Source organism: Rattus norvegicus, chromosome 4 (genome assembly GCF_021556685.1).
Source record: "Rattus norvegicus strain SHRSP/BbbUtx chromosome 4, alternate assembly SHRSP_T2T, whole genome shotgun sequence".
Lineage (NCBI taxonomy): Eukaryota > Metazoa > Chordata > Mammalia > Rodentia > Muridae > Rattus > Rattus norvegicus.
The window spans coordinates 45,933,224-45,953,752 of record NC_141537.1 but is presented as its reverse complement, the minus strand read 5'-3'; the positions used below and the strand labels follow the sequence as shown (position 1 = coordinate 45,953,752).

Below are 20,529 nucleotides of genomic sequence, written 5' to 3'. Positions count from 1 at the left end.
ACGGGCTCTCTGCAGCGGCAGCAACCAGGAAGACCTGTGCCGCCCCTTCCGGGGGCTTCAGTGCACCAGGGTTCCAGATGGCCTTTGGTGTTTTCCTCTGGCGTCCGAGATGTGTGCGCAGAGAGCAGTCTCTTCTGGTTTCCCAGGCTTGTCTGCCTCTCTGAAGGTTTAGCTCTCCCTCCCACGGGATTTGGGTGCAGAGAACTGTTTATCTGGTCTGTTTCCTTCAGGTTCCGGTGGTGTCTCAGGCAGGGGTCCTGCCGCTCCTGGGCCCTCCCCCACAGGAGCCCAGAGGCCTTATACAGTTTCCTCTTGGGCCAGGGATGTGGGCAGGGGTGGGCAGTGTTGGTGGTGTCTTCTGCTCTGCAGCCTCAGGAGTGCCCACCTGACCAGGCGGTGAGGCCTCTTTCCCAAGGGGTCTGGGAGCAGAGAGCTGTTGCCGGCTGGGATCCTCGGGCGTGGGACCTCCGGCAAACACAGGACGTGCCTGGTCCTAGATGAACTCTGCCTCTGTGTGTCCCGATCTCACCAGGCAGCTCTCTTGCAGCAGACAAGTTGGTCTTACCTGTGGTCCCGAGGCTCAAGTTTGCTCGCGGGGTGCTGCCCACGGGCTCTCTAGGTTCTATTTTAAAAGCATAATTCCTGGTGCTGGAGAGGTGGCTCAGACGTTGAGTAGTGGTTGCCCATCTCAAGGTCTCCCACCAACCATGTGCTATCCACAACTGTCCATAATCCCAGTCCCTGGATATATGACAGCCTCGTCCAGCCTCTGCATCCACCACATACATACACTGTGCCAGACACACACTCAGGTAAAACACCTGCACATAAACACGAGTAGTTTTTAAAAATTTATTTCTCTAGTAATTTCACATCACACTTAATTACTTTCCCAACTCAACTCCCCCAGGCTGATGTTGTGAAGACTGAACTTTCCTTCTTCTTCTTCTTTTTTTTTTTATTAACTTGAGTATTTCTTATATACATTTCGAGTGTTATTCCCTTTCCCGGTTTCCGGGCAAACATCCCCCTAATCCCTCCCCCTCCCCTTCTTTGTGGGTGTTCCCCTCCCCATCCTCCCCCCATTGCCGCCCTCCCCCCAACAATCACTGGGGGTTCAAGACTGAACTCTTCTGTTGTGTCTTTGATCTCAGTCTCTACCATCACTTCTGCCTTACGTTCAACAATTACTTTTCTAAGGCATTTGATCAATTTATTTCATGTTTGTGAAATGGATCTTTAAATATTTCCCCCTTTTAGCTAAGTCACTCATGGTTTTTCAGTGTTACTCTTTGTGGGAGTAAACCCGTTTAATAATTAGTTCATTAAACAATTCATAAAGTACAGTATGATCATATTATTTTCCCTCTCCCAAACCCTCCCGGAGTCTCCTCATTTCCCTAACAATCCAGTAGTTTTTAGTTTTTTTGCTTTTTTGTTTTTTTGAGAGTATAGAAAACTTAACATCTTATGCTTAGTAATATTTTTTTAGCATGGCCTGATGTGTCCATGGTATCAAGATGTGAATTAAAAAAAATGCATAATGAAATTCTTTCATGTTTATAAAGTATTCATTTGTTTTCACATTACACTTAATTCTTAATTGTGTTATTGTAAAAAAAATCTTACAGATTTTCTCATATTGTTTAATCATTTCATAGTTTTAATGTTTTACTGATTTAATTTTTTCTTTATTTTTTGAGAATCTCATACATGCATATAATGGAATATGATCACATATATACACCCCTGCCCATTTCCCCCTCTTGTTTCCTCCCATATACCTCCAAGATATCTTCTTCCCAACTTAACATTTTTTTTTGATAGCCCACTAAGTCTGGTTATGGCTTGGATATGGGGCCATCTGCTGTGGCATGAGGAACCTACCAGTGGCCATGTCCTTAAAATCAAATGACTTCTCCTCCCTCAGCAGCTATCCACAGCCAAATGCTCCTCAGTAATAGGTGGAGCCTGAGGATCACCTACCATTTTTATGCTGGGACTTGGGCTGGCTTCATTTATGCAGGTAACACAGCTGCTATGAGTTCGTGAATGTGATAGCTACGGGATGACCAAAAGACTGCACTTCACAGCTCTCTTCCCCATCGTCAGGTCCCTACATTCTTCCTGTCTCCTCTTTTGTAATACGTAATGTTTCCTTATCCTTGGTGCTTAGCTTAACATAGATGTCCTTGTTTAGGGCTGAACACTCTGTCTCTTACTCTCAGCACGTTGAACACTTTTCCATCTCTCTACTGGCCGCTGTCCACTGTATAAAGAAGCTTCTTTGACTTGATTGATCTCAGCTCAGATCTATCCATATGAACATAAGTATTTGGAAGGTAATTTGACAGCGTGACAATTCTGAAAAATAACACTAGCAGGTACTATCCAAAGGCCTATGATTTCCCTGGCCACAGCTTTTTGTCCTTATTTTTTACAATCAGGATTACAACAGCAGGCATACAATTCTCTCCTCCAGGTCTGTTGTTATGTTCATTTATTATTTTCTATAGCAGTTTATGATAAACTCTCTCCCTTACTCATTTTAGACTAATTTAGTAAACTTGGTTTCATTTAATATTTCTGTTTCTTTCTCTTTATATCATTTCTAGTGCTGTTTATTTTGTGTGTGTCAAAATAGTCACCTTCCTGAGATGTTTTATTCCCACCTGGCCCCCTCCAGGAAATACTGGCTACTTTGAGTGGATCTATTACTTAAGAAGGCCAGACCCAGGTTATTTATGTTCCTGTAACCCCAGGAATGGAGCTGTAAATAAAATCTAGGTACCATGGCAACACTGTGAATCACTGCTGACCACAGAACAGCTTCTTGTAACAGTTATTCTTTCTCCATCAGAAAGAAGCATCTTCTTATATAGGTGTATACTTGGCCATTTTAAATGAGTTTTAAGATAAATTATTCATTTTTGTTTGGATTGGTACCAGTATGGCCAGCCACTGTCATGTCAAATGGCGATCTGCCTTTTCTTAAGAAGAATAAATACATCTTCACAAAAGTATTTATCCGTTTGTTTACTGATCTACGAAGATGTAGGCCTTCTTACTGAATTGACTCTTAACTTAGACAAAGGAAGGTAGAAATTTGCTTCGTAAGCTTTGTGTGCATTTACTACTCACCAACAGTGCACGCTTAAAACTTTTAGATGACATGAAGAGTACTATGTGCCTTGAAACTCACCAGTCTAATGATATTTAAAAAAGGAGTTAGCCATTTACATAAAATTGAACACTACCTATAGCATAAAATTAAATAAGGTATTGATCATTGTGATTAGGGCATAAACTGGACTGTAACTGAGGTCAAAGATGATGTAATCTAGATATGACAGTTACACAGGATTAGATTCATTGTCTGAACCCTGCCCCGTTTCCATGGAATAATCTAGATATGACAGTTATGCAGGATTAGATTCATTGTCCAAACCCTGCCCCGTTTCCATGGAATAACAGACTAAGCACTGTCTGAACGTGTACTCTGGATTCTGTGGTTAGGAGCCTTCCTCCATTGTTACAGTACACGCACTAGAGCTCCTTTCCTTCTTTTACATTTCTGCAGTTTGCTAGGCAGTCTACACTGAAACCCATCTGAATTCCATATCTTCAGAGGAAAAGCGCCTTCACCTAGTTCCTGCCCCTCCACTCCCTGTCTTTTTGCTCCACACATCCATTATATTTCTCAAAGACACAGTGGAAACGCACAACTCAGGTGGGGTTGCCTCGGCTCAGAACCAACAGCTATTGAAAAATGACCATGGAAAATGTGGAGGTTTAAAGCTCCGTTTGAATGATGCACATCTTAGGAAAATGGTCTGTGTTGTGGAATGTCTTCCTAATTGTGTTTGTCAGAGACTCACATGCATCATCTTTTTCAATTTTATCAACTTTTATTTGCTTTTAAAATGAGTAAATTGAAATGGAAGAAGTATTTCAATATCTCTAATCTGAAATCTGTAAAGTAAAAACACATTTTAAAATAATGATTTTTGTAGGAGCAAGGGTGTAGCTCATGATAAGCATGTATATAGCATATGAAAGGCCCTGAGTTGATTCTTAGCACTGCAAAAATCAATGTAAGGAAAAATAAGTAAAATATAGCCTGTATAAATTAAAGATAAGTCTAATAAAGTTAAGGATGAATATACTGAAATACATTCTAGAGAGCCCAAAGCAGGTTAGAATAGTAGTTCTGGATGTGAACTATGAACATAAATTTATGTATGAAATGATTTAAATCTTATTTCATAGTTGGTTTTCCTTAGAAATTTATATTTATTGTGTATACTATAATAATTTATTCCTGTAAAATTAATTTTAGTCTTAATAAGTACTTTTTTTAAAAGAACTAAATTTTTTATTGGATTTTTTATTTACATTTTAAATGTTATACCCTTTCCTGCTTTCCTGTCCATAAACCCCCTATCCCAGCCCCTTTCCCCTTCTTCTGTGAGGTTGTTCCTCTGCCAACCACTCACCCCTTCCCCCCTTCCCATCCTGACATTCCCCTACACTGGGGGGTTCCAGCCTTGGCAGGACATAGGGCTTCTTCCCCCATTGGTGGCCAGCAAGGCCATCCCCTGCTACATATGCAGCTGGAGCCATGCGTCTGTCCATGTGTAGTCTTTGGGTTGTGGTTTAGGCCCTGGGAGCTCTGGTGGGTTGGATTGTTGTTCTTATGGTGTTGCAAGCCCCTTCAGCTCCTTCAATCCTTCAGCTCCTTCATATTGGTTGCACACTGACTTTCTAAATCTTAAAATAGCCTCTTGGATTGAATTGGAATATTGCAACAAATAGTAATGTAGAGTTAAATTTTCTACAATAATTTTGGCATAGTTTTATTTGATTTTATATGTATATATTTCTTCTAGACCTTCAAGAAGATAAAAAAGTTGTTTCTTATTTAGCTTTGGGTTAATTGTCCAGAAATAGAACAAAGACATATAAGACAGAAATGTTTTATACTTTTCAATCTAATGCTGTAAATGTAACTGTTCTTCTGAAATACTGGGTATTTACTTGAAATGTGAATATTTAAATTAAATATTCTTCATGATCAATAAGCATAGTTTGAGTAATGAATCAGTGCAATTTGAATTGTATATAAAGTGCCTTAGGTTTCTCAAAAATCGTTTTCAAGAAGTACTTCAAGAATTGCAGTGTCTGTTATTGTACAAGAGTCTGTGTTCACTAGTGTCTTGGCACCAAAGTAGTTTAGTGAGATCATAATTTAAATATTCCATAATACTCTAGAACATTAGTGTACAATGGCAAAAGCATGCCACCCAGGAAGCATAGCTTCTCATTTCATTAACAGAATAAAACCCTTCTTGATGGCCAGCTTATAATACTACTGATGACATTCTGAGGCTCCTAAGTATTTTACCATTGTTCCTTAACTTGTGATCTGCAAGGAACTTCCAGACTTGCTAAGATGTATATATTTTTTCTAAAGCAATGTTTTAATAGTACTAATTTATAACCATGTCATGATCTGGCACAAATCTCTACAGGTTTGTGAATATGCATCAGTGGTTTTTCTTCATGCGTGAATTGATCTCTCTTGATTGAGATACAAAGAGCAGTTTCAGCACATCTTATCCACAAGCATTTCATAATGCATTTTAAGACATCCAGTATATATTTTTGTTTAAAATTAACATGGTATCTATTGTTATGGTCATTACAATGTGTCAAATTTAAAGATAGGGTTTAAGTCACCCTACTAAGTCTGTATGTGTTTACAACAATGGTGTTGATTAGTAGAACTTTTCTCTTTTTTTTCTTTTAGTTGTCTGGTAGTATTTTGGATGTATATAGTGGCGAGCAGGGCATTTCTCCAGTTAACACTGGTCTTATGAATGCTTCTTGTCCAAGTATTCTACCCATGAAGAAGGAAATTGCAGGTAATGTTGTTTTTTAAAAAGTTTTACCTCTTAAAATTTTGTCGCTTGCAGCAGATATGAATGGCATACTGTCATGCTGAATAGATTTTTTTAAGCTGTGATTACAATGGCTAAAAGGGAGAAGCATTGAGAGTAAATACATAATTTCTTAATATCACTAGGCATTAGGTTAATATCATTTACATTTTAACTGAGTAGATTCAATGTTTTAGTAGCTCATCATACACTTCTCTCAAACATTAACAATATGATCCCATCTTTCTTGGCCTAAAAGATTAGCCAATTAATTGTTTTGACTCAGAGTTTCTTGTGAGACTGTGTTCTAGAAATTATCTGGGTCCAGACTATGACATGTGAGGGGCCTAGACAATACACTTCAAAGCTGGTACATACACAGGTTGTGAAAACATTGTAGGTTAAGTAGTCTTGCTTTGTAAGTGCATGGAATACTACAGAAGGTTCTATAGATGATACAATATAAGTAGCTTTGGGAGATGCCTTGGACATTTCCTTGGCGTTCCCTTGGTCTCATAAACCCAGTTAATGGTGAAGGAATTACCCAGTTTATGGAGACCAGGGAGTAAGATCATTGTGAACTCTTTTGAAAATTGGATACTACCCAGCCTTTAGAGAACTTTGCCATTCCCTGAGTGGTAGAATTGTTTTGACATGAATCTTTGATATATGTAACTAGCTCCCATTCCTTTGATAAAGCAAGCACTCATAATTATTTTTTAAGAGATTGGATTCATCCCCGAATCTCAAAATTATAGGTATAACAGTAGAAGCTGGTGAAGAGCTTAGCACTCTCTATGCACCATATGTGCTCAGAGAACAATTATATTATATTCATATTATGAGGGAGAATCCTAAAGCACCAAGTTTGGTAACTGGTCACATGACTGTTTTATGGAAAACTAGAAAGCAGACCAGGCTTATGTTACTCCAGGTCTTAAAGACATTGTCATTGTCTTTTACTAAAAATACCTTCATATTGGCACCAGATATATTGTTACACGATTCTAGAACAAGCAATATTCCATTTCTAGCTAATGTTTCTGAACATTGCATTGAACGACTCCAAGGTTGAACTAAGCCTCATTTCAATTATCATTCTTTTGTTCAGAAACTGACACTAGAGCTTTGGCAAAGGAGAGACAGAAAAAGGACAACCACAACCTCAGTGAGTATATTTTCCTTTTCTTCAAACAAAGTTAATACAAGAGAAAATGCATGTGGATAAAGGATATGGTCTTTTGCTGTTATTCAATTAGTACTTGAAATCAGATTATTGAAATGAATTGTTCATACTTAGCAACTTGAACCATTTTTGGAAGTGCAAACCTTAAGATCTCTTGAAAAGGTCTTACAGTTTCATAAAACGAAGCAACCTGATTCTGTTTTGATCCTGCCTTCCTGGGCAGGGTGTGCTGGACTATAACAAGTACATTTGGTTACCCTGGAGTAGTGGCGTGATTCACCAACTCACAGACTTAATGAAACAAACTGGCCATTAAATGTTGTCACTATGTCAACAACAAGTGGACAACCTCATTTATCAATATCTCTTTGCCCCTCCCTTTTCAATGAGTTGTTATCTGAGAGGTATAGCTTATGTTGTAATGCTAAATTCTGCAGGCCTTCTTTAGGTTAGTTTGACTCTGATTACCAGAAGGAGAGGAAGAAATGCAGGTGAGGGGGGTAGATTAGCAGCAGAATGCTAAGTCTTGTCTTAAGAGCTTCACAATCTCAAGTGACTTCTACTAATTGAGTGTGAAACAGCTTTGTTCTGAGAGGCAAGTCACAATAGGAAAAGAATAACAGTGCAAGCAGGAAAGAGTATAACCTGAGTCAAACCAGCAATTTTCTCATATGCAATAGACTGAAACTCATTCTGTAAGTACCTGTGAAACCCAGACCAGTCCTTATTGTACCTGCTATGTCAGACTGGTGAGAGTTAACTGTGAGCAGAGCAGGTCCTTGCTTCTCACTTTCTTGGGTGATGGCCTTTGGATTTCCTTAGTCCTCAGATACATTGCAGGCAACTCTAAATTAGAATGTGAAATAAGGAAGTGTGCAGAACAAATGGTTGGTACAAATAGTTATTATGCTGAAGAACCATGAGTCCCATGAAAATTTTGCCTTTGCTTTCTCTTTTTTGTCTTTTATGTAGGCAGCAGGTTCTTTAATGTTTAGTATGTTTGTTGCCAGCTATGAGTCTGAGCAAAGTATTTTGTAACTGGATTCTCATGCTAAATCATTTTATTCTGAGGTAAATCCATGTTAAAATTTTAGTTCCATGTTTCTTTCTTTCTTTCTTCCTTTCTTTCTTTCTTTCTTTCTTTCTTTCTTTCTTTTTTTTTTGACTTTGTGAAAGAGCTTTATTGAAATCTTATAGTCACCTTTTAGTGATTTGGTGATTCTTATTGTAGTCACAGAATTATACAACCATCTCAGTCCCAGTTTTAAAAATGGTTTTCTCACCTTGAAAAAAAACCACATACCCCCAAGTATGGGTGTGTATTTCCAAGAACTCATAATCTTTTAACAATTTGTAACTGGATTCTCATGCTAAATCATTTTTATGATTGTAGCTCCATGTATCTTATCTGTGACAAATGTAAAACATTTAAAACTACAGAACCTGTGAGATCATTGCATGATGCCTAAATATGTAAAAGTTAGAAATCAAATTTGAAAATACTAAATCCTTATTAAAGCCAGGAATGCCAGGAGTATATTGAAAATTCTCAGGCATTCTGAGTTTGGCCTGGGAAAACTGATGCCAGCTTTTATCTGGCAACCTACTTCTCGTCTCAGTTTTATGCTCTCAGTAGCTTTGACATGAGTGAACACCCCATGCTATACACATACTACCTTTCAGTTACACATAACTGGAAGTGTGATCTCCTTCTCTAAGGAGAGGAAAGCTCAGGCCAAGGCCTATACTGGGCCTGGAAATGAGCCCTGGAGAGTAGGAGGAAATTCCTCTGACAAGTTAGCCAGACTGCCATTCAGCAGGATTCTCATGTCCTTGGTCTGCTTTGGTTTACATGACCAGAGAAGGTGAAAGTGGTCTACTGAATGTCAGTCAGGGTTAGGCTCTTGTTTGCCTGGATTTAGGGATTACACTGATCAAATGAATGATACAAATAGTAAAATTTTGTTGTTTGTTAATATGAAAAATTTTAAAGTAAATTGTGTATAACAAGGAAAACATTGAAGAACTGAAGTTATAATTATCTGTTTAAAATCTTATATGTAGAATCTAAAGAGAGTAAAGAAGCTTTTGATAGTATACACAAAGTAGAGTTATACAAAAATATTTTGAGCATAAGACTAACCTATTTTGAGATGAAATCAGGTACACTTTTCATTGTTGCTATATGTTTTATCTATGAAACAGAATATAATGTATGTGAACACAGAATTGTTATCAAATTCTCACTGGGAACATATATGGTTCTCTAACAGTTGTCCTTCTCTTTATTTATGTAGTTCTATTTAGCTTCTTTATAAGTCATCTGTGAGGAAGTGGGGCAATTGGTAAAGAGGACAAACAAACTCAATGATTGATTGGATTCTAATAAGAATGTGCTTATTCAGGAGTTACAGTTTATTAATTGCACCTACTCAGTAGAGATTTATGAAGGCACATAATATTTGTTATGACTACCCTAATTTCATGTATCATATCTCAGTTCTCAAGTGTAAACTGTTTGGGTATTTTATACTGTTTGTGAAGTATTTTTTAATGGACTTTTTGCTCAGATGTCCCTGAATACCTTCTACATATAATTTGCTACAAAAGTATTAAGTAGAGTCAATATAGAAAGCTCATCATATCACTGACAATGAATTATTTATATATATACATATATGTATATATGTATACAAAATTGCTGTAAATAACGAATGTTTAAAAATTAAGAAGGAGAAATCTTAAATAGCTTTTATTAATAATTTTTGGATGGCTGGCATTACACATGTAATATCAGCCTAACCTAATGACCTAATTTCTGAAGTGTATATATTGACTCTACAAAAATATGAATTTTTAGGTTAGGTACAAATGCATTCAACAATAGTTCCAGATATGTCTGATTCAAGCGAGAGTTTGAAAACTACTTACCTATATATTACTGAAAACTTTAAATTAGAAAAATGCGCCAGCAAGATGGTGCTGGGGGTAAAGGTATTGCTACCCAGCCTGACAACCCGAGTTCGATTCCTAGGATCCACACCACGGAAGGAGAGAACCTGTTAATGCAAGTTGTCCTCCGACCAGCTCCCCCCACACACAAATAAATAAATACATGTTTCTTAAAACAAAAGTAAATTAGTTCATCTAACTCACATACATTTAGTTGGCACCTCTCATATGGACTGAGCTACCTGGAGATGCAGTCATTATTAGCTGATCATGTATACTTACATTGAGGACATTGTATGAGAAAAGTAAAGCATGCAGACGGCCTAGAAACATTACACTAATAGACTGCTAGAAAGTGTATCTGTGAAGTTTCAACCAAACAGGATAATCATATGACTAGATATGTGCCTATGTATATAACTTTTAAGCAAATTCAAAGAACAAAGGTGTTTTAGGAAAATATTTTATTGTGTTATAAAGTATACATTCACAACTCTATGATGAAAAATTTTAGTCTAAGATATAATTAAATTTTTATCTTATTATTTAAAGCTTTTTTTTGACTAACGGAATTTTTTCTTTTTAATATTTTAAATGATTATTAAATTTACAGATGACCAACAGTGAACTGTGTTTTAATGAGAATAATCAATAATATTTCTTTCTTTATAGTTGAAAGAAGAAGAAGGTATAATATTAATTACAGAATCAAGGAGCTTGGCACTCTTATTCCAAAGTCTAATGATCCGTGAGTTCAAAATCATTTGTGCAATAACGTTGTAGTTTCAGTATCCCACAAATGGGTGGGTGGGAAAAGGGAGGACAGATCCAATGACCAGGAAACGAAGCATCTGATAGAAAAGATAAGTCTACTTCTGGTCTTCCTTTAAAATACCTATTTCAATGTAATAGCTATCAGGCATCAAGCCATTTCTTAGACTCATCCTTCTGATCTTAAGAAGAAGTATATAAGTTTACCTCAGAACATAGTGGCTCTCAGCATCCTAAGACCATCATTAATTTAGTGATAGTGCCAAAAGCTGTTTGAGGCTGACTAGGTAATAGCATTTCTCCAAACTTTAAGATTTATGTGAACATTAAGATTAAATTGTCATAATTTTAACTATGTTTAATTTCTGGAGATATATGTGCACAAAAAGATGGGTTGTAAAATACTGTTGATTGATGTCAAGCTGATTCTTATGGCAAAAAAAAACAGATGTGATGTTTGAGATTGCAGATATCAAAAATAATTAATATAATTTTTCAATTTTGAAAGTAGAGGTTTTGTACCAAGAACAAAGTCATGATCTGCATGTCTGATCTTAAATGATGATTTAAAAATGATCTCTTCAAGTATTAGCAATTACCCACAACCCAGAACAGAGGGTGTTTGATGAAGAGATACTTGTAAGAACTGAAAACATTCTTTTCTTAAATCTAAATGTTATAACTAAATTGGGTAATTAAATAATTCATATTTGAGAAGAGTGTGGCATTTATCCCCATGAACACAGTAGATAGTGCAGGCATCTAGGTGAACAAGGCAGAAAGACCCAACCCAGAACAGAAAATTGAGGAGCTCAGGCCTAATTTGGGCTATTTGGATAGTCATTCAAAATTCACTAAGAGTCTGGCGAGATGGGTCAGAGGTTGAGAATGCTTGCTGTTCTTCTGGAGGGACTGAGTTTGGTTTCTAGCACCTATGTTGTCTAGGCAAGCCTTGCCTGTAACTCCAGCGTTAGGGCATCCAACATCTTCCGTGTTTTGCATACATACTTGGCATATATTCACACAGACGAGTGCACTTACAAATAAACTTACTTATTTTAGATATGCTTAGTTTATGGTTTTAAATCTCTGAGTGGTTATCTGCATCTATGTATCTACGAGGACCGTGTGCATTGCAAACACCACAGGGCAAGGCATTGAATGCCCTGATACTAAAATTATGGGTATGTGTTAGCTACTGTGTGGGTGTTGAGAATTGACCTTGGGTCCTCTAAAACAGCAAGCACTCTGAAACACTGAGCCAACCCTCCAAACCATATACACAAAACTTTAAAAATAAGTAGAAATCAGTAAAATAGAGTAACTTATTGCCTTTATAGTTGTTTCTGTAAGCAAATCAGCAAGGTATGTGACAATACATTTCAAATGTTGTTTGAAGAATTGTATTCTTTAATATTTTATGGCTGCTTTTGTAGTATAAATCTTCCTTGCTTAACGCATGGTACAGCATGCAGAGGACAAGCTTTCCCTGTAAAGATATAATGCCTTAGTTTTATAAAGGTTACAGTGTAGTTACTTAACCCTTCCCTTATAGCCCCAGATCCAACAAAGGCTACATGTAAATGAATGAGAATGATTATGGCCTCTGAACTATTGGCAAAGCTGTCTATGGAAATCGCTTATCTCATTCTGGCATAGGATGTGGGAAATTCACTTACCACAAACTCAGAGGAAAGAGAAGAGGTTTGGGGAAACCTCATCATAAACATTCCTAAGCGTCATCTTCTTTGTTAAGGACATCAGTCATTATGACTCTCAGAAAGGGGGGGAGCTATTGTTTGTCTTGTTTTATTACACAAACAATATTGAAATCTTGCTATAGGTACACTGAGAGTCAAACAGTAAATGTGCCTATGTGTGGATACCTGATAGAGGCAGGGCAGACTAATAACATGCCACTCAAAGACCCAAGCACGAAATTCTACTTTAGCACACTTCATTCCCTGGCTTGCCAAGGCCTCACTTATTATCTCAATGTCCTTTGAGGTTCAGCAGGAAAGAGGCCATGGTTGAATCTAGAATCAAGCATCTTGAAAAGGGTTTTACATGAGAAATGGAATCTTGATTCAAAGGCCCCAAGAATGAATAGCCTATGAAACAATTTGGACTGGTTGGTTGAATTTTGCATGTTAATACAGATAGCTTAAATGTTTCAGAAAAAATACTAGGGAGAGATCATAAACCCAATGCAGAGAAGATGGGATTTTGTTTGAAGACCAAAAGTGACTGAGAAGTAGTATTACTATGTTATGGTAATGGTCAAATTAAAAACTAAAGCACAATCTGAAAACAAGTATTAAGCAAGATTATGAATTTGAATAAATAACTCTCAGTTGAGCCTGTTGCAGAGATGACAGCCATTAACATGATTAAGGATATATATATTATATATAATATATATATATAATTTTTGTTTAAGAAAATAGCTGTGTGTGGTAGCTCACATTAGTAATTCCAGTTCTTTTAAAGTAGAGTCAGGAGGATTACTATGAGTCTGAGCTCAATCTTGGCAGTATAGTGATTTCTAGGCTGTCCAGCATTACATAATAAATGATGTCTCAAATATCAAAACGACAACAACACCATCAACAACAATGACAACAGAAACAAAAACAAAACACAATAAAACAAACAAACAAGTGGAGAAAGCCACACTTTTACAGGAGACTGGTGAAGCAACCAAGGAGATCTGGAGCTCACTAAATATCATGTATGTCTGAACACAGGCGTTGTGGAATATCTCTCTGTGAGAATATTTCCATCTCTTGAGACTAAATTCTGGGGAATGACAGCAGAGCTACCTCAAAGATGCTGAATTCAATGACGTAGCCATTTTTTATATAACAAAACATTCAGAAATTTATTTTACTTTGCAAATCAAGTTCACGGGGTTAACGATAAAAACCATACAGGAAAACTATAGTTGAAAAATATAAATCAGACATGTCCTGGTGTTTTCTGCAATTTTTTTGGTTATAAAATTTTAATGGTTTGAAGGGGCTGTCATACCCAAGGTGACAGCTGATGTGTATTTCCGCAGCTTTACCTGAAGAAAATCCTACCCCAGCTACACCTTAGGTCTTATTCATTTAACACTACCTTCAGATTTTTAGTTTTCCTAAAAGTGCTAAGTTCCTCAAAGATAATTGCTTTATGCAGAATTAAGGGGCAAGGTCCCTGTTCTTTGTTTAGTAATGTGTTTACATTCCACATTTCTATCATAACATATATTCTTTCAAAATATATTGTTGTTAATGCTATAATATTTGAAATTATCTTGGGAGACAAGACATTCATATGTATATGAAAATTTTTGAACTCAGATAAGTAGTGCTTTGGGGTTCAGATTTGGCAGTAATTGTCCTATTTTGATTTTTTCCGTTTTTAAATGATTTTTTTTAAAGATTTATTTATTTTGTATATGTGAGTACACTGTAGATGTTTTCAGACACACCAGTAGAGGGCATCACATCCCATTACAGATGGTTGTGAGCCACCATGTGGTTGCTGGGAATTGAACTTAGGATCTCTGGAAGAGCATTCAATGTTCTTAACCGCTGAGCCATCTCTCTCCAGTCCCCCAGACTTTTTTCTTTATTTTGGAAATTTTATGCATATATACAAACAAATTTGATTATATCTTTCCCTCATTTCTCCCCTAAACGTTCCCCATATTCTTCCAAACAACCTCCCCCACTTCTCTCTCTCTCTCTCTCTCTCTCTCTCTCTCTCTCTCTCTCTCTCTCTCCCACACACACACACACACACACACACACGCACGCACGCACATACACACACACATTCATATACACACTCACACTCACACACATTCATATGCACATTCACAAACACACATATACTCACACACAAACACATACACATTCATATACACACTCACAAACACACACACATACACTCACTCACATATACTCACATACGGACTCACTCACACGTTCATATGCAACATTCATACACACTCACAAAGGCACGCACACACACATACACACACACACACATACACACACACACTCACGCATACATCCAACTAGGTACACTTAGTGTCGGCCATATTTGCATGGGTGTGGGCCATGATCTTTGCTTCCTATTCTTTCTCTGTCGTGTCCCTTCCCCACTCCATGGGAGCTGTAATGTTCCATGAGGCTCCTGTTACTACTTAAGAGTTCTAATCAGGATACCACAGTATTTCTCAGATGGATACTTCCTAGTTAAACAACAAAAATGACTTGTCTTTTTATAATAGCTTCAGTATGACAGAAACTCCTGTGAATGGGCTGCATTCTAATAGTCAGATTAGCCCTAGAAAACTGATAATCAAAATGACCAGTGACGTAGCCTAGGGCATTTAAGTAGATGTGTGGCCACTTAAAAGTCTGTAAACCTTTCTTCTAATGTATGAATACCATCTTCCTTTAATTGTTCCATAATTAACTATTCATAATCGATGCTAATAACATGAACACCAAGCTAAGCTTCCATGAGTAATATTCAAATAGATGTGTCATAGACTTTATATTCCTATATCTGACCCACATTGAGTAAATGATTAACTTTATTACAATTTATAAAGATGATTTGAACCAGAAATATTTTCAATATAGTTTTAGACAATGTAAAACAAAAACAACTGTAGGAAAATGTTACTTTTCCCTATATGCTTATTTTATACTATATGTAAATAAAGTTTTGGAGCAGGGGAGATGGCTCAGTAGGTAGTGCTTGTTATTCAAGCATGAGGCCCTAAGTCCAGATTCCAGCACCCACATAAAAATATAGCTTGTATGTGGTTGCCTATATTCTTCCCTGTTGGGAAATGGGAGCAGGAGAACCTTGGAGCTTAGTTGACCAGCCAAAATGGAGGAGCGAGCTTCAGGCTCAGTGACCAGCGTTTTCTAACAACTGTAATTAATGTCTGATAATTAGCTTGTTCTTCTTCCTAATGCATCTTGATAGTTCTCATGCAACATTAGATCCATAATGCTTTCAGATATTAAAATCATCATTAGCCTTTCCTACACTTCTAAATTTATATTTCTCTTATATTAAACGCATTTTAATATTTTCTGTGCTAATGCTTAGAAAAGTTTTTTTCAAAATGTTTAATTCTATGAATTTACCTTAAAAATTTAAAAATACTAAAATATCTAAAAATAGTTTTCTGAATTCAGCTGTTAAAAATAACAACGTTATCATTGGTGTAGAGAAATTGACTAATGTTTTCAGGAAGCTGGCTCTATTGCATAAAGAAATGTTTCCCAACTCTGTTGTTGGGAAACCACTCAGGAGCATCATTCAGAAAAGAGTGTATTTTTTCTTTCTTAGAAACAAAAGCAACCATATTAGGAAATAGGTTAAAAGATTGGTACATTTGAAATGATCTTAAAAAGTTTAGGTTTAAGTCATCAGTAATGTACATTTCCTGGTTCATTAATGCAGAAATACTGCACATAGATTTTAATCTTAGAGTTAATAATAAAAGCAATTTTCACTAAAAATATAAAAACTGTAATGGTAGAATCATGATATTGCATTTAGCTCTCCCACAAAAAGTCACTTTATTACTTTCTTTTGACACTTATTTTCATTCTGGGATTAATTTTACTATATAAGGGCTTCTTAACTATTCTATTAAAATTTCTATTCAGAAGCAATAATATCTAAGAGTGAATAATAGTCATGTAAATCATTATTTCATATTAATGTAAAAGATTTTGTAAGTTCTTATGAATTCTGCTGACATGCACAATTGTGAAAGGGTTATCTCTCCCCTCTACAGTGATATACGCTGGAACAAAGGAACCATTCTAAAAGCATCAGTGGACTACATCAAGTGGCTACAAAAAGAACAACAGAGAGCCCGGGAGTTAGAACACAGGCAGAAGAAATTAGAGCATGCTAACCGGCAGCTTATGCTCCGCATTCAGGTTGTCATGCAAAGGTTGCCATAGCTGCACAGTGAACTGCTGACTGTCCTCTCACTGTTCTTATTCCTTGTTTCCACTCGTGCATTGCTTATTAAGAACTATTTTTTAATTGGAAAAAATAACTTTACTCTTTCTCAGAAGGTTCTGAATTGAGTTGTTTCAATTAGATTTTTTTTTTGATTAGAGCTTTAAGACCAGGATGACTTAAATCAGCATAGAGTAGGTGAGAACCAATTACCAAATGCAGAAAGTAATGTTGATTTAATACACACGAGATATTATCTCAATACACACACTCACCCAGGAGACACATAAACAAACTCACTGGGAGACACATAAACAGCACAACAAAGTGCTCCATAGTTCTGTAAGATGACTTTGGACACTAAAATCTCTCCTTCCTGGTTAGTTTCTTTAGTAACATTGTTGTGGATTTCATTGTGACAAGGCCTATATTACTAGTTTACATTGTAACTGCTCATCTGTTCATGTGTCACAAAATGTTAAATATGGGCATTATACCTCTATCTCTTCCTAATACAAAGGAATATATTAATACATTGCATATAATATATTAATATAATGCATATGGTTACCTAATATGCTTTATTATAGTGAAACACTCGTCAGTTTGGAAGACTTTGTACAATTTACATATTACACTACTTGGTCCAAGCCACTATGCATTCATCAAATCCCATGTAGCTTATAGACAATGAGAGGATTTTTTTAAAAAATTAAGTAATTTTTAGGCACTGTAAGTCCACCAGATTTCTTTATTTGTAAAACTGTACTTTGCACACCTCTTCCTTTTGAACACTAGTTAATATTGTGTTTTATTTCCAGTTTGCTTTCAATAATTATGTCAACTTGTCCAATGCATTATTTAATCGTTCTTATTGGAAATTGCAGGAGCTAGAAATACAAGCACGTGCTCATGGTCTACCAATCCTGGCTTCACTCGGCACAGCTGACTTTGGTACCCACATCACTAAACAGCAGACCCATTCTGAGAAGAACTCAGTAGGCTGTTGCCAACAACTGACTCCATCCCAGGGGACAAGCCCGGAGTTCTATGAGCAAGCTGTGGCTTTCTCTGATCCACTGTCTCACTTCACAGATTTATCGTTTAGTGCTGCTTTGAAAGAGGAGCAAAGATTGGATGGTATGCTACTAAGTGATACAATATGCCCCTTTGGGACGGACCCGCTACTCTCTGCCATTTCTCCTGCAGTTTCCAAAGCGAGCAGTCGAAGCAGCCTTAGCTCAGAGGATGGCGATGAACTGTAAGCCACAGACAGACTCAAGTCATCAACCAGGAAGCAGCTCCGTGCTGGTGCTTCTCAATCGTGGTCTGTGCTTCATACCTGGCTTTCACTTAATTCTCTGAAAGGAATGATTATAAGTGATGGAATATCTCATGGGAAGAAGAAACATGATGCTAAAGAATCATTGAAGATCACAGTATTGTTGCCCACTTTGCCTACAGAGTTCAGATTTCCTTACATTTAATTTCCCTGGAAAGTGGTTCAACTTAATAACCACTGCGGTGTTAATACCGTCAGAGCTGTGACATCATAGAATATTACTGGAGTTACAGTCTCTCAGGAGACTGCAACATCCCACTCCCCTCTCACTTCCACACCCTGCCTCACCTTCTACAACATCATTTTCTGAAGATTCACAACTAAGAAGATTGATGATAATTTTTTTCCTTTGTCTGGTGGACATATTACCTATAGTCAAATCCTTGTTGGGGGAAAAAGTATAAAATATTTTTTTTCACTAAAACTTGAATCTAAGTCTGTAATAAATGAGAAAAATTTCAAAATAGAGCAAAGCATATGTCTAAAAATATTATTTTCTAAAATCATATTCTGATTCTTTTAATTAATTCAATGAGACTAATTCTAAACATCTTCTTGCAGATTTATGTATGTATGATTTCTTTAGATAAACAAACACACTGAGGAATCCTCTCCAGGACATGGTCCTACATTAAATTATTTTATACAAATACTCACATACACAATGCAGGTAGGATGGATTGTTTTAGTCTACTTCATTCCTCTGATTATCTGATCAATGCCATAAACTATAATTCATTTTTTCCTCAAAATATGTTTTAGTAACTAAAATACTAGGAAAATTTATCTGGTATGTAACATAGGTCAATTCTTGTTGATGTAGATTATCACAAAAATTGACAAGATATTGAATATTAGATGACCAACTGTTCATCTGTAAGCCAGAACTACATTTTATTTTATTCAAATATGATTGGAGAGATACTCTTATTCCCTTGAAATTGAAAGTGCCCTGTGGTCTGGCCTTTGTTACCATTTAGTACAATTTAAGTACTTGTATACATAGTACTTCATTTGTGTTTTTCTTCTTGAACTTTTCCAAACTTTTATTAGTACACAAATTGCTTTGTCTGAATTTATGGAGGACCACCTTGAATGGTCATGAATCAGTCAGCAATGGTTAGGGAATGCTTAAAACTTCACTAGGGCCCCTGACACTGTTGAACAGATGAGGAAGGGTGCAACAAGAGCACACGAAGAGCAAAACCAAAAGGTAGAGGATGTGCAGAACTAAAATCTAAACATAGATTGTGAAATGTAAGGGTTCAGAGATAACAAAGAAGATTACAAAGCTCGGTGGGAAATGCATCATGTAAAATGCACAGGTTAGAAAGGAGGGGGTTAATATAGGGCACAAATACTAACCAAGCGATCGAAGAAAATACATGGGGAAAGTATCCTCGTGGGCCATTTGGTTGATGGATCTGTATAACCTCCTTTGAGTGTTGTAATGAAAAGTAAGTCTTGTCTGTACCAATGTAATAGAGATAACGTTTGTAACAAAGTTAAGTAACAAAGTGTATAATTCTTGGCGCAGTTGTAATCTCTGGAATATTCAAAGATGTTTAGTATACTTGCTCAAATACTTGCCACAATACTTGCTCAAAATCTTTTTGGTTCTTTTCCTAAAGAAAAGGGCTGAAACTCAAGCTCCTTCTGGATATCAACAGTCTCTTGCTTACCATACATCAGCTCTGACTCCTGTGAAACTAGAAAAACTTAATTGTTTGAGATGGAAAAGCCCTTCATAGTTTCTAGGAATGGCAGTTAAAGTCAGATGGGTTGGTTCAACCTAGGGCACTTAACAACTTTAACAATAATGACAAAGGTTTCCTCAGGGTTGATAATGTGATTTGACTTTGCAAATCAAAGGGAAATAAATGTTTTGTGTCCCATGGAAAACATTTCTAGCTGGAAGATTATTTCTTTTGTGCTTCTGCTGTTCCCCTTTCATTATGTCTAAGGCTTGCATAGGTGATCATGTTATTCTGACATAATTTTCCATCCTCTAAAAATAATACTGCTTATCCAAGGAACTAAGGTCTCCTAGTATTAGATAAAATAAGGATTTGGCAGATTGATTGAGCCTAGACGTAAGGTTCTGGAGGAAAGACTAATACATTTAAAGCCCCATTTAGAATGTGTGATTTCAGGGAATTACAAAGTGGGTAAGGACACTTTTAAGACAGCGCTGAATGATGCTATGCCCATTGTTGATCAAAATAATTTAAAACATCTTAAAACATCTTAGACAGTAATTTTTAAGTTTTCACAGCATGGGTGCCTCGAGAGCTTAGTGACAACTATCTCTTTCTTTCCTAGAAAATGGAGAACTAAGTATGGACATAATT

The 20,529-nt window shown here is 36.6% G+C and overlaps 1 protein-coding gene across 2 annotated transcripts in view; it reads left to right on the top strand.

Annotated features, from left to right (window-relative positions):
* The window catches only part of Tfec (transcription factor EC), a 73,890-nt gene extending 53,808 nt beyond the window's left edge, over positions 1-20,082 (top strand). Inside the window, exons 2-6 of one of the 2 annotated variants that reach the window (XM_087656192.1) lie at positions 5,810-5,924; positions 7,051-7,107; positions 10,750-10,825; positions 16,664-16,811; positions 17,724-20,082. In XM_087656192.1, the coding sequence (XP_087512318.1) occupies positions 5,810-5,924; positions 7,051-7,107; positions 10,750-10,825; positions 16,664-16,811; positions 17,724-18,101 (774 nt within the window). In that variant the 3' untranslated portion in view covers positions 18,102-20,082. 2 annotated transcript variants of the gene reach the window in all.
* Positions 20,083-20,529: the final 447 nt, after the last annotated feature.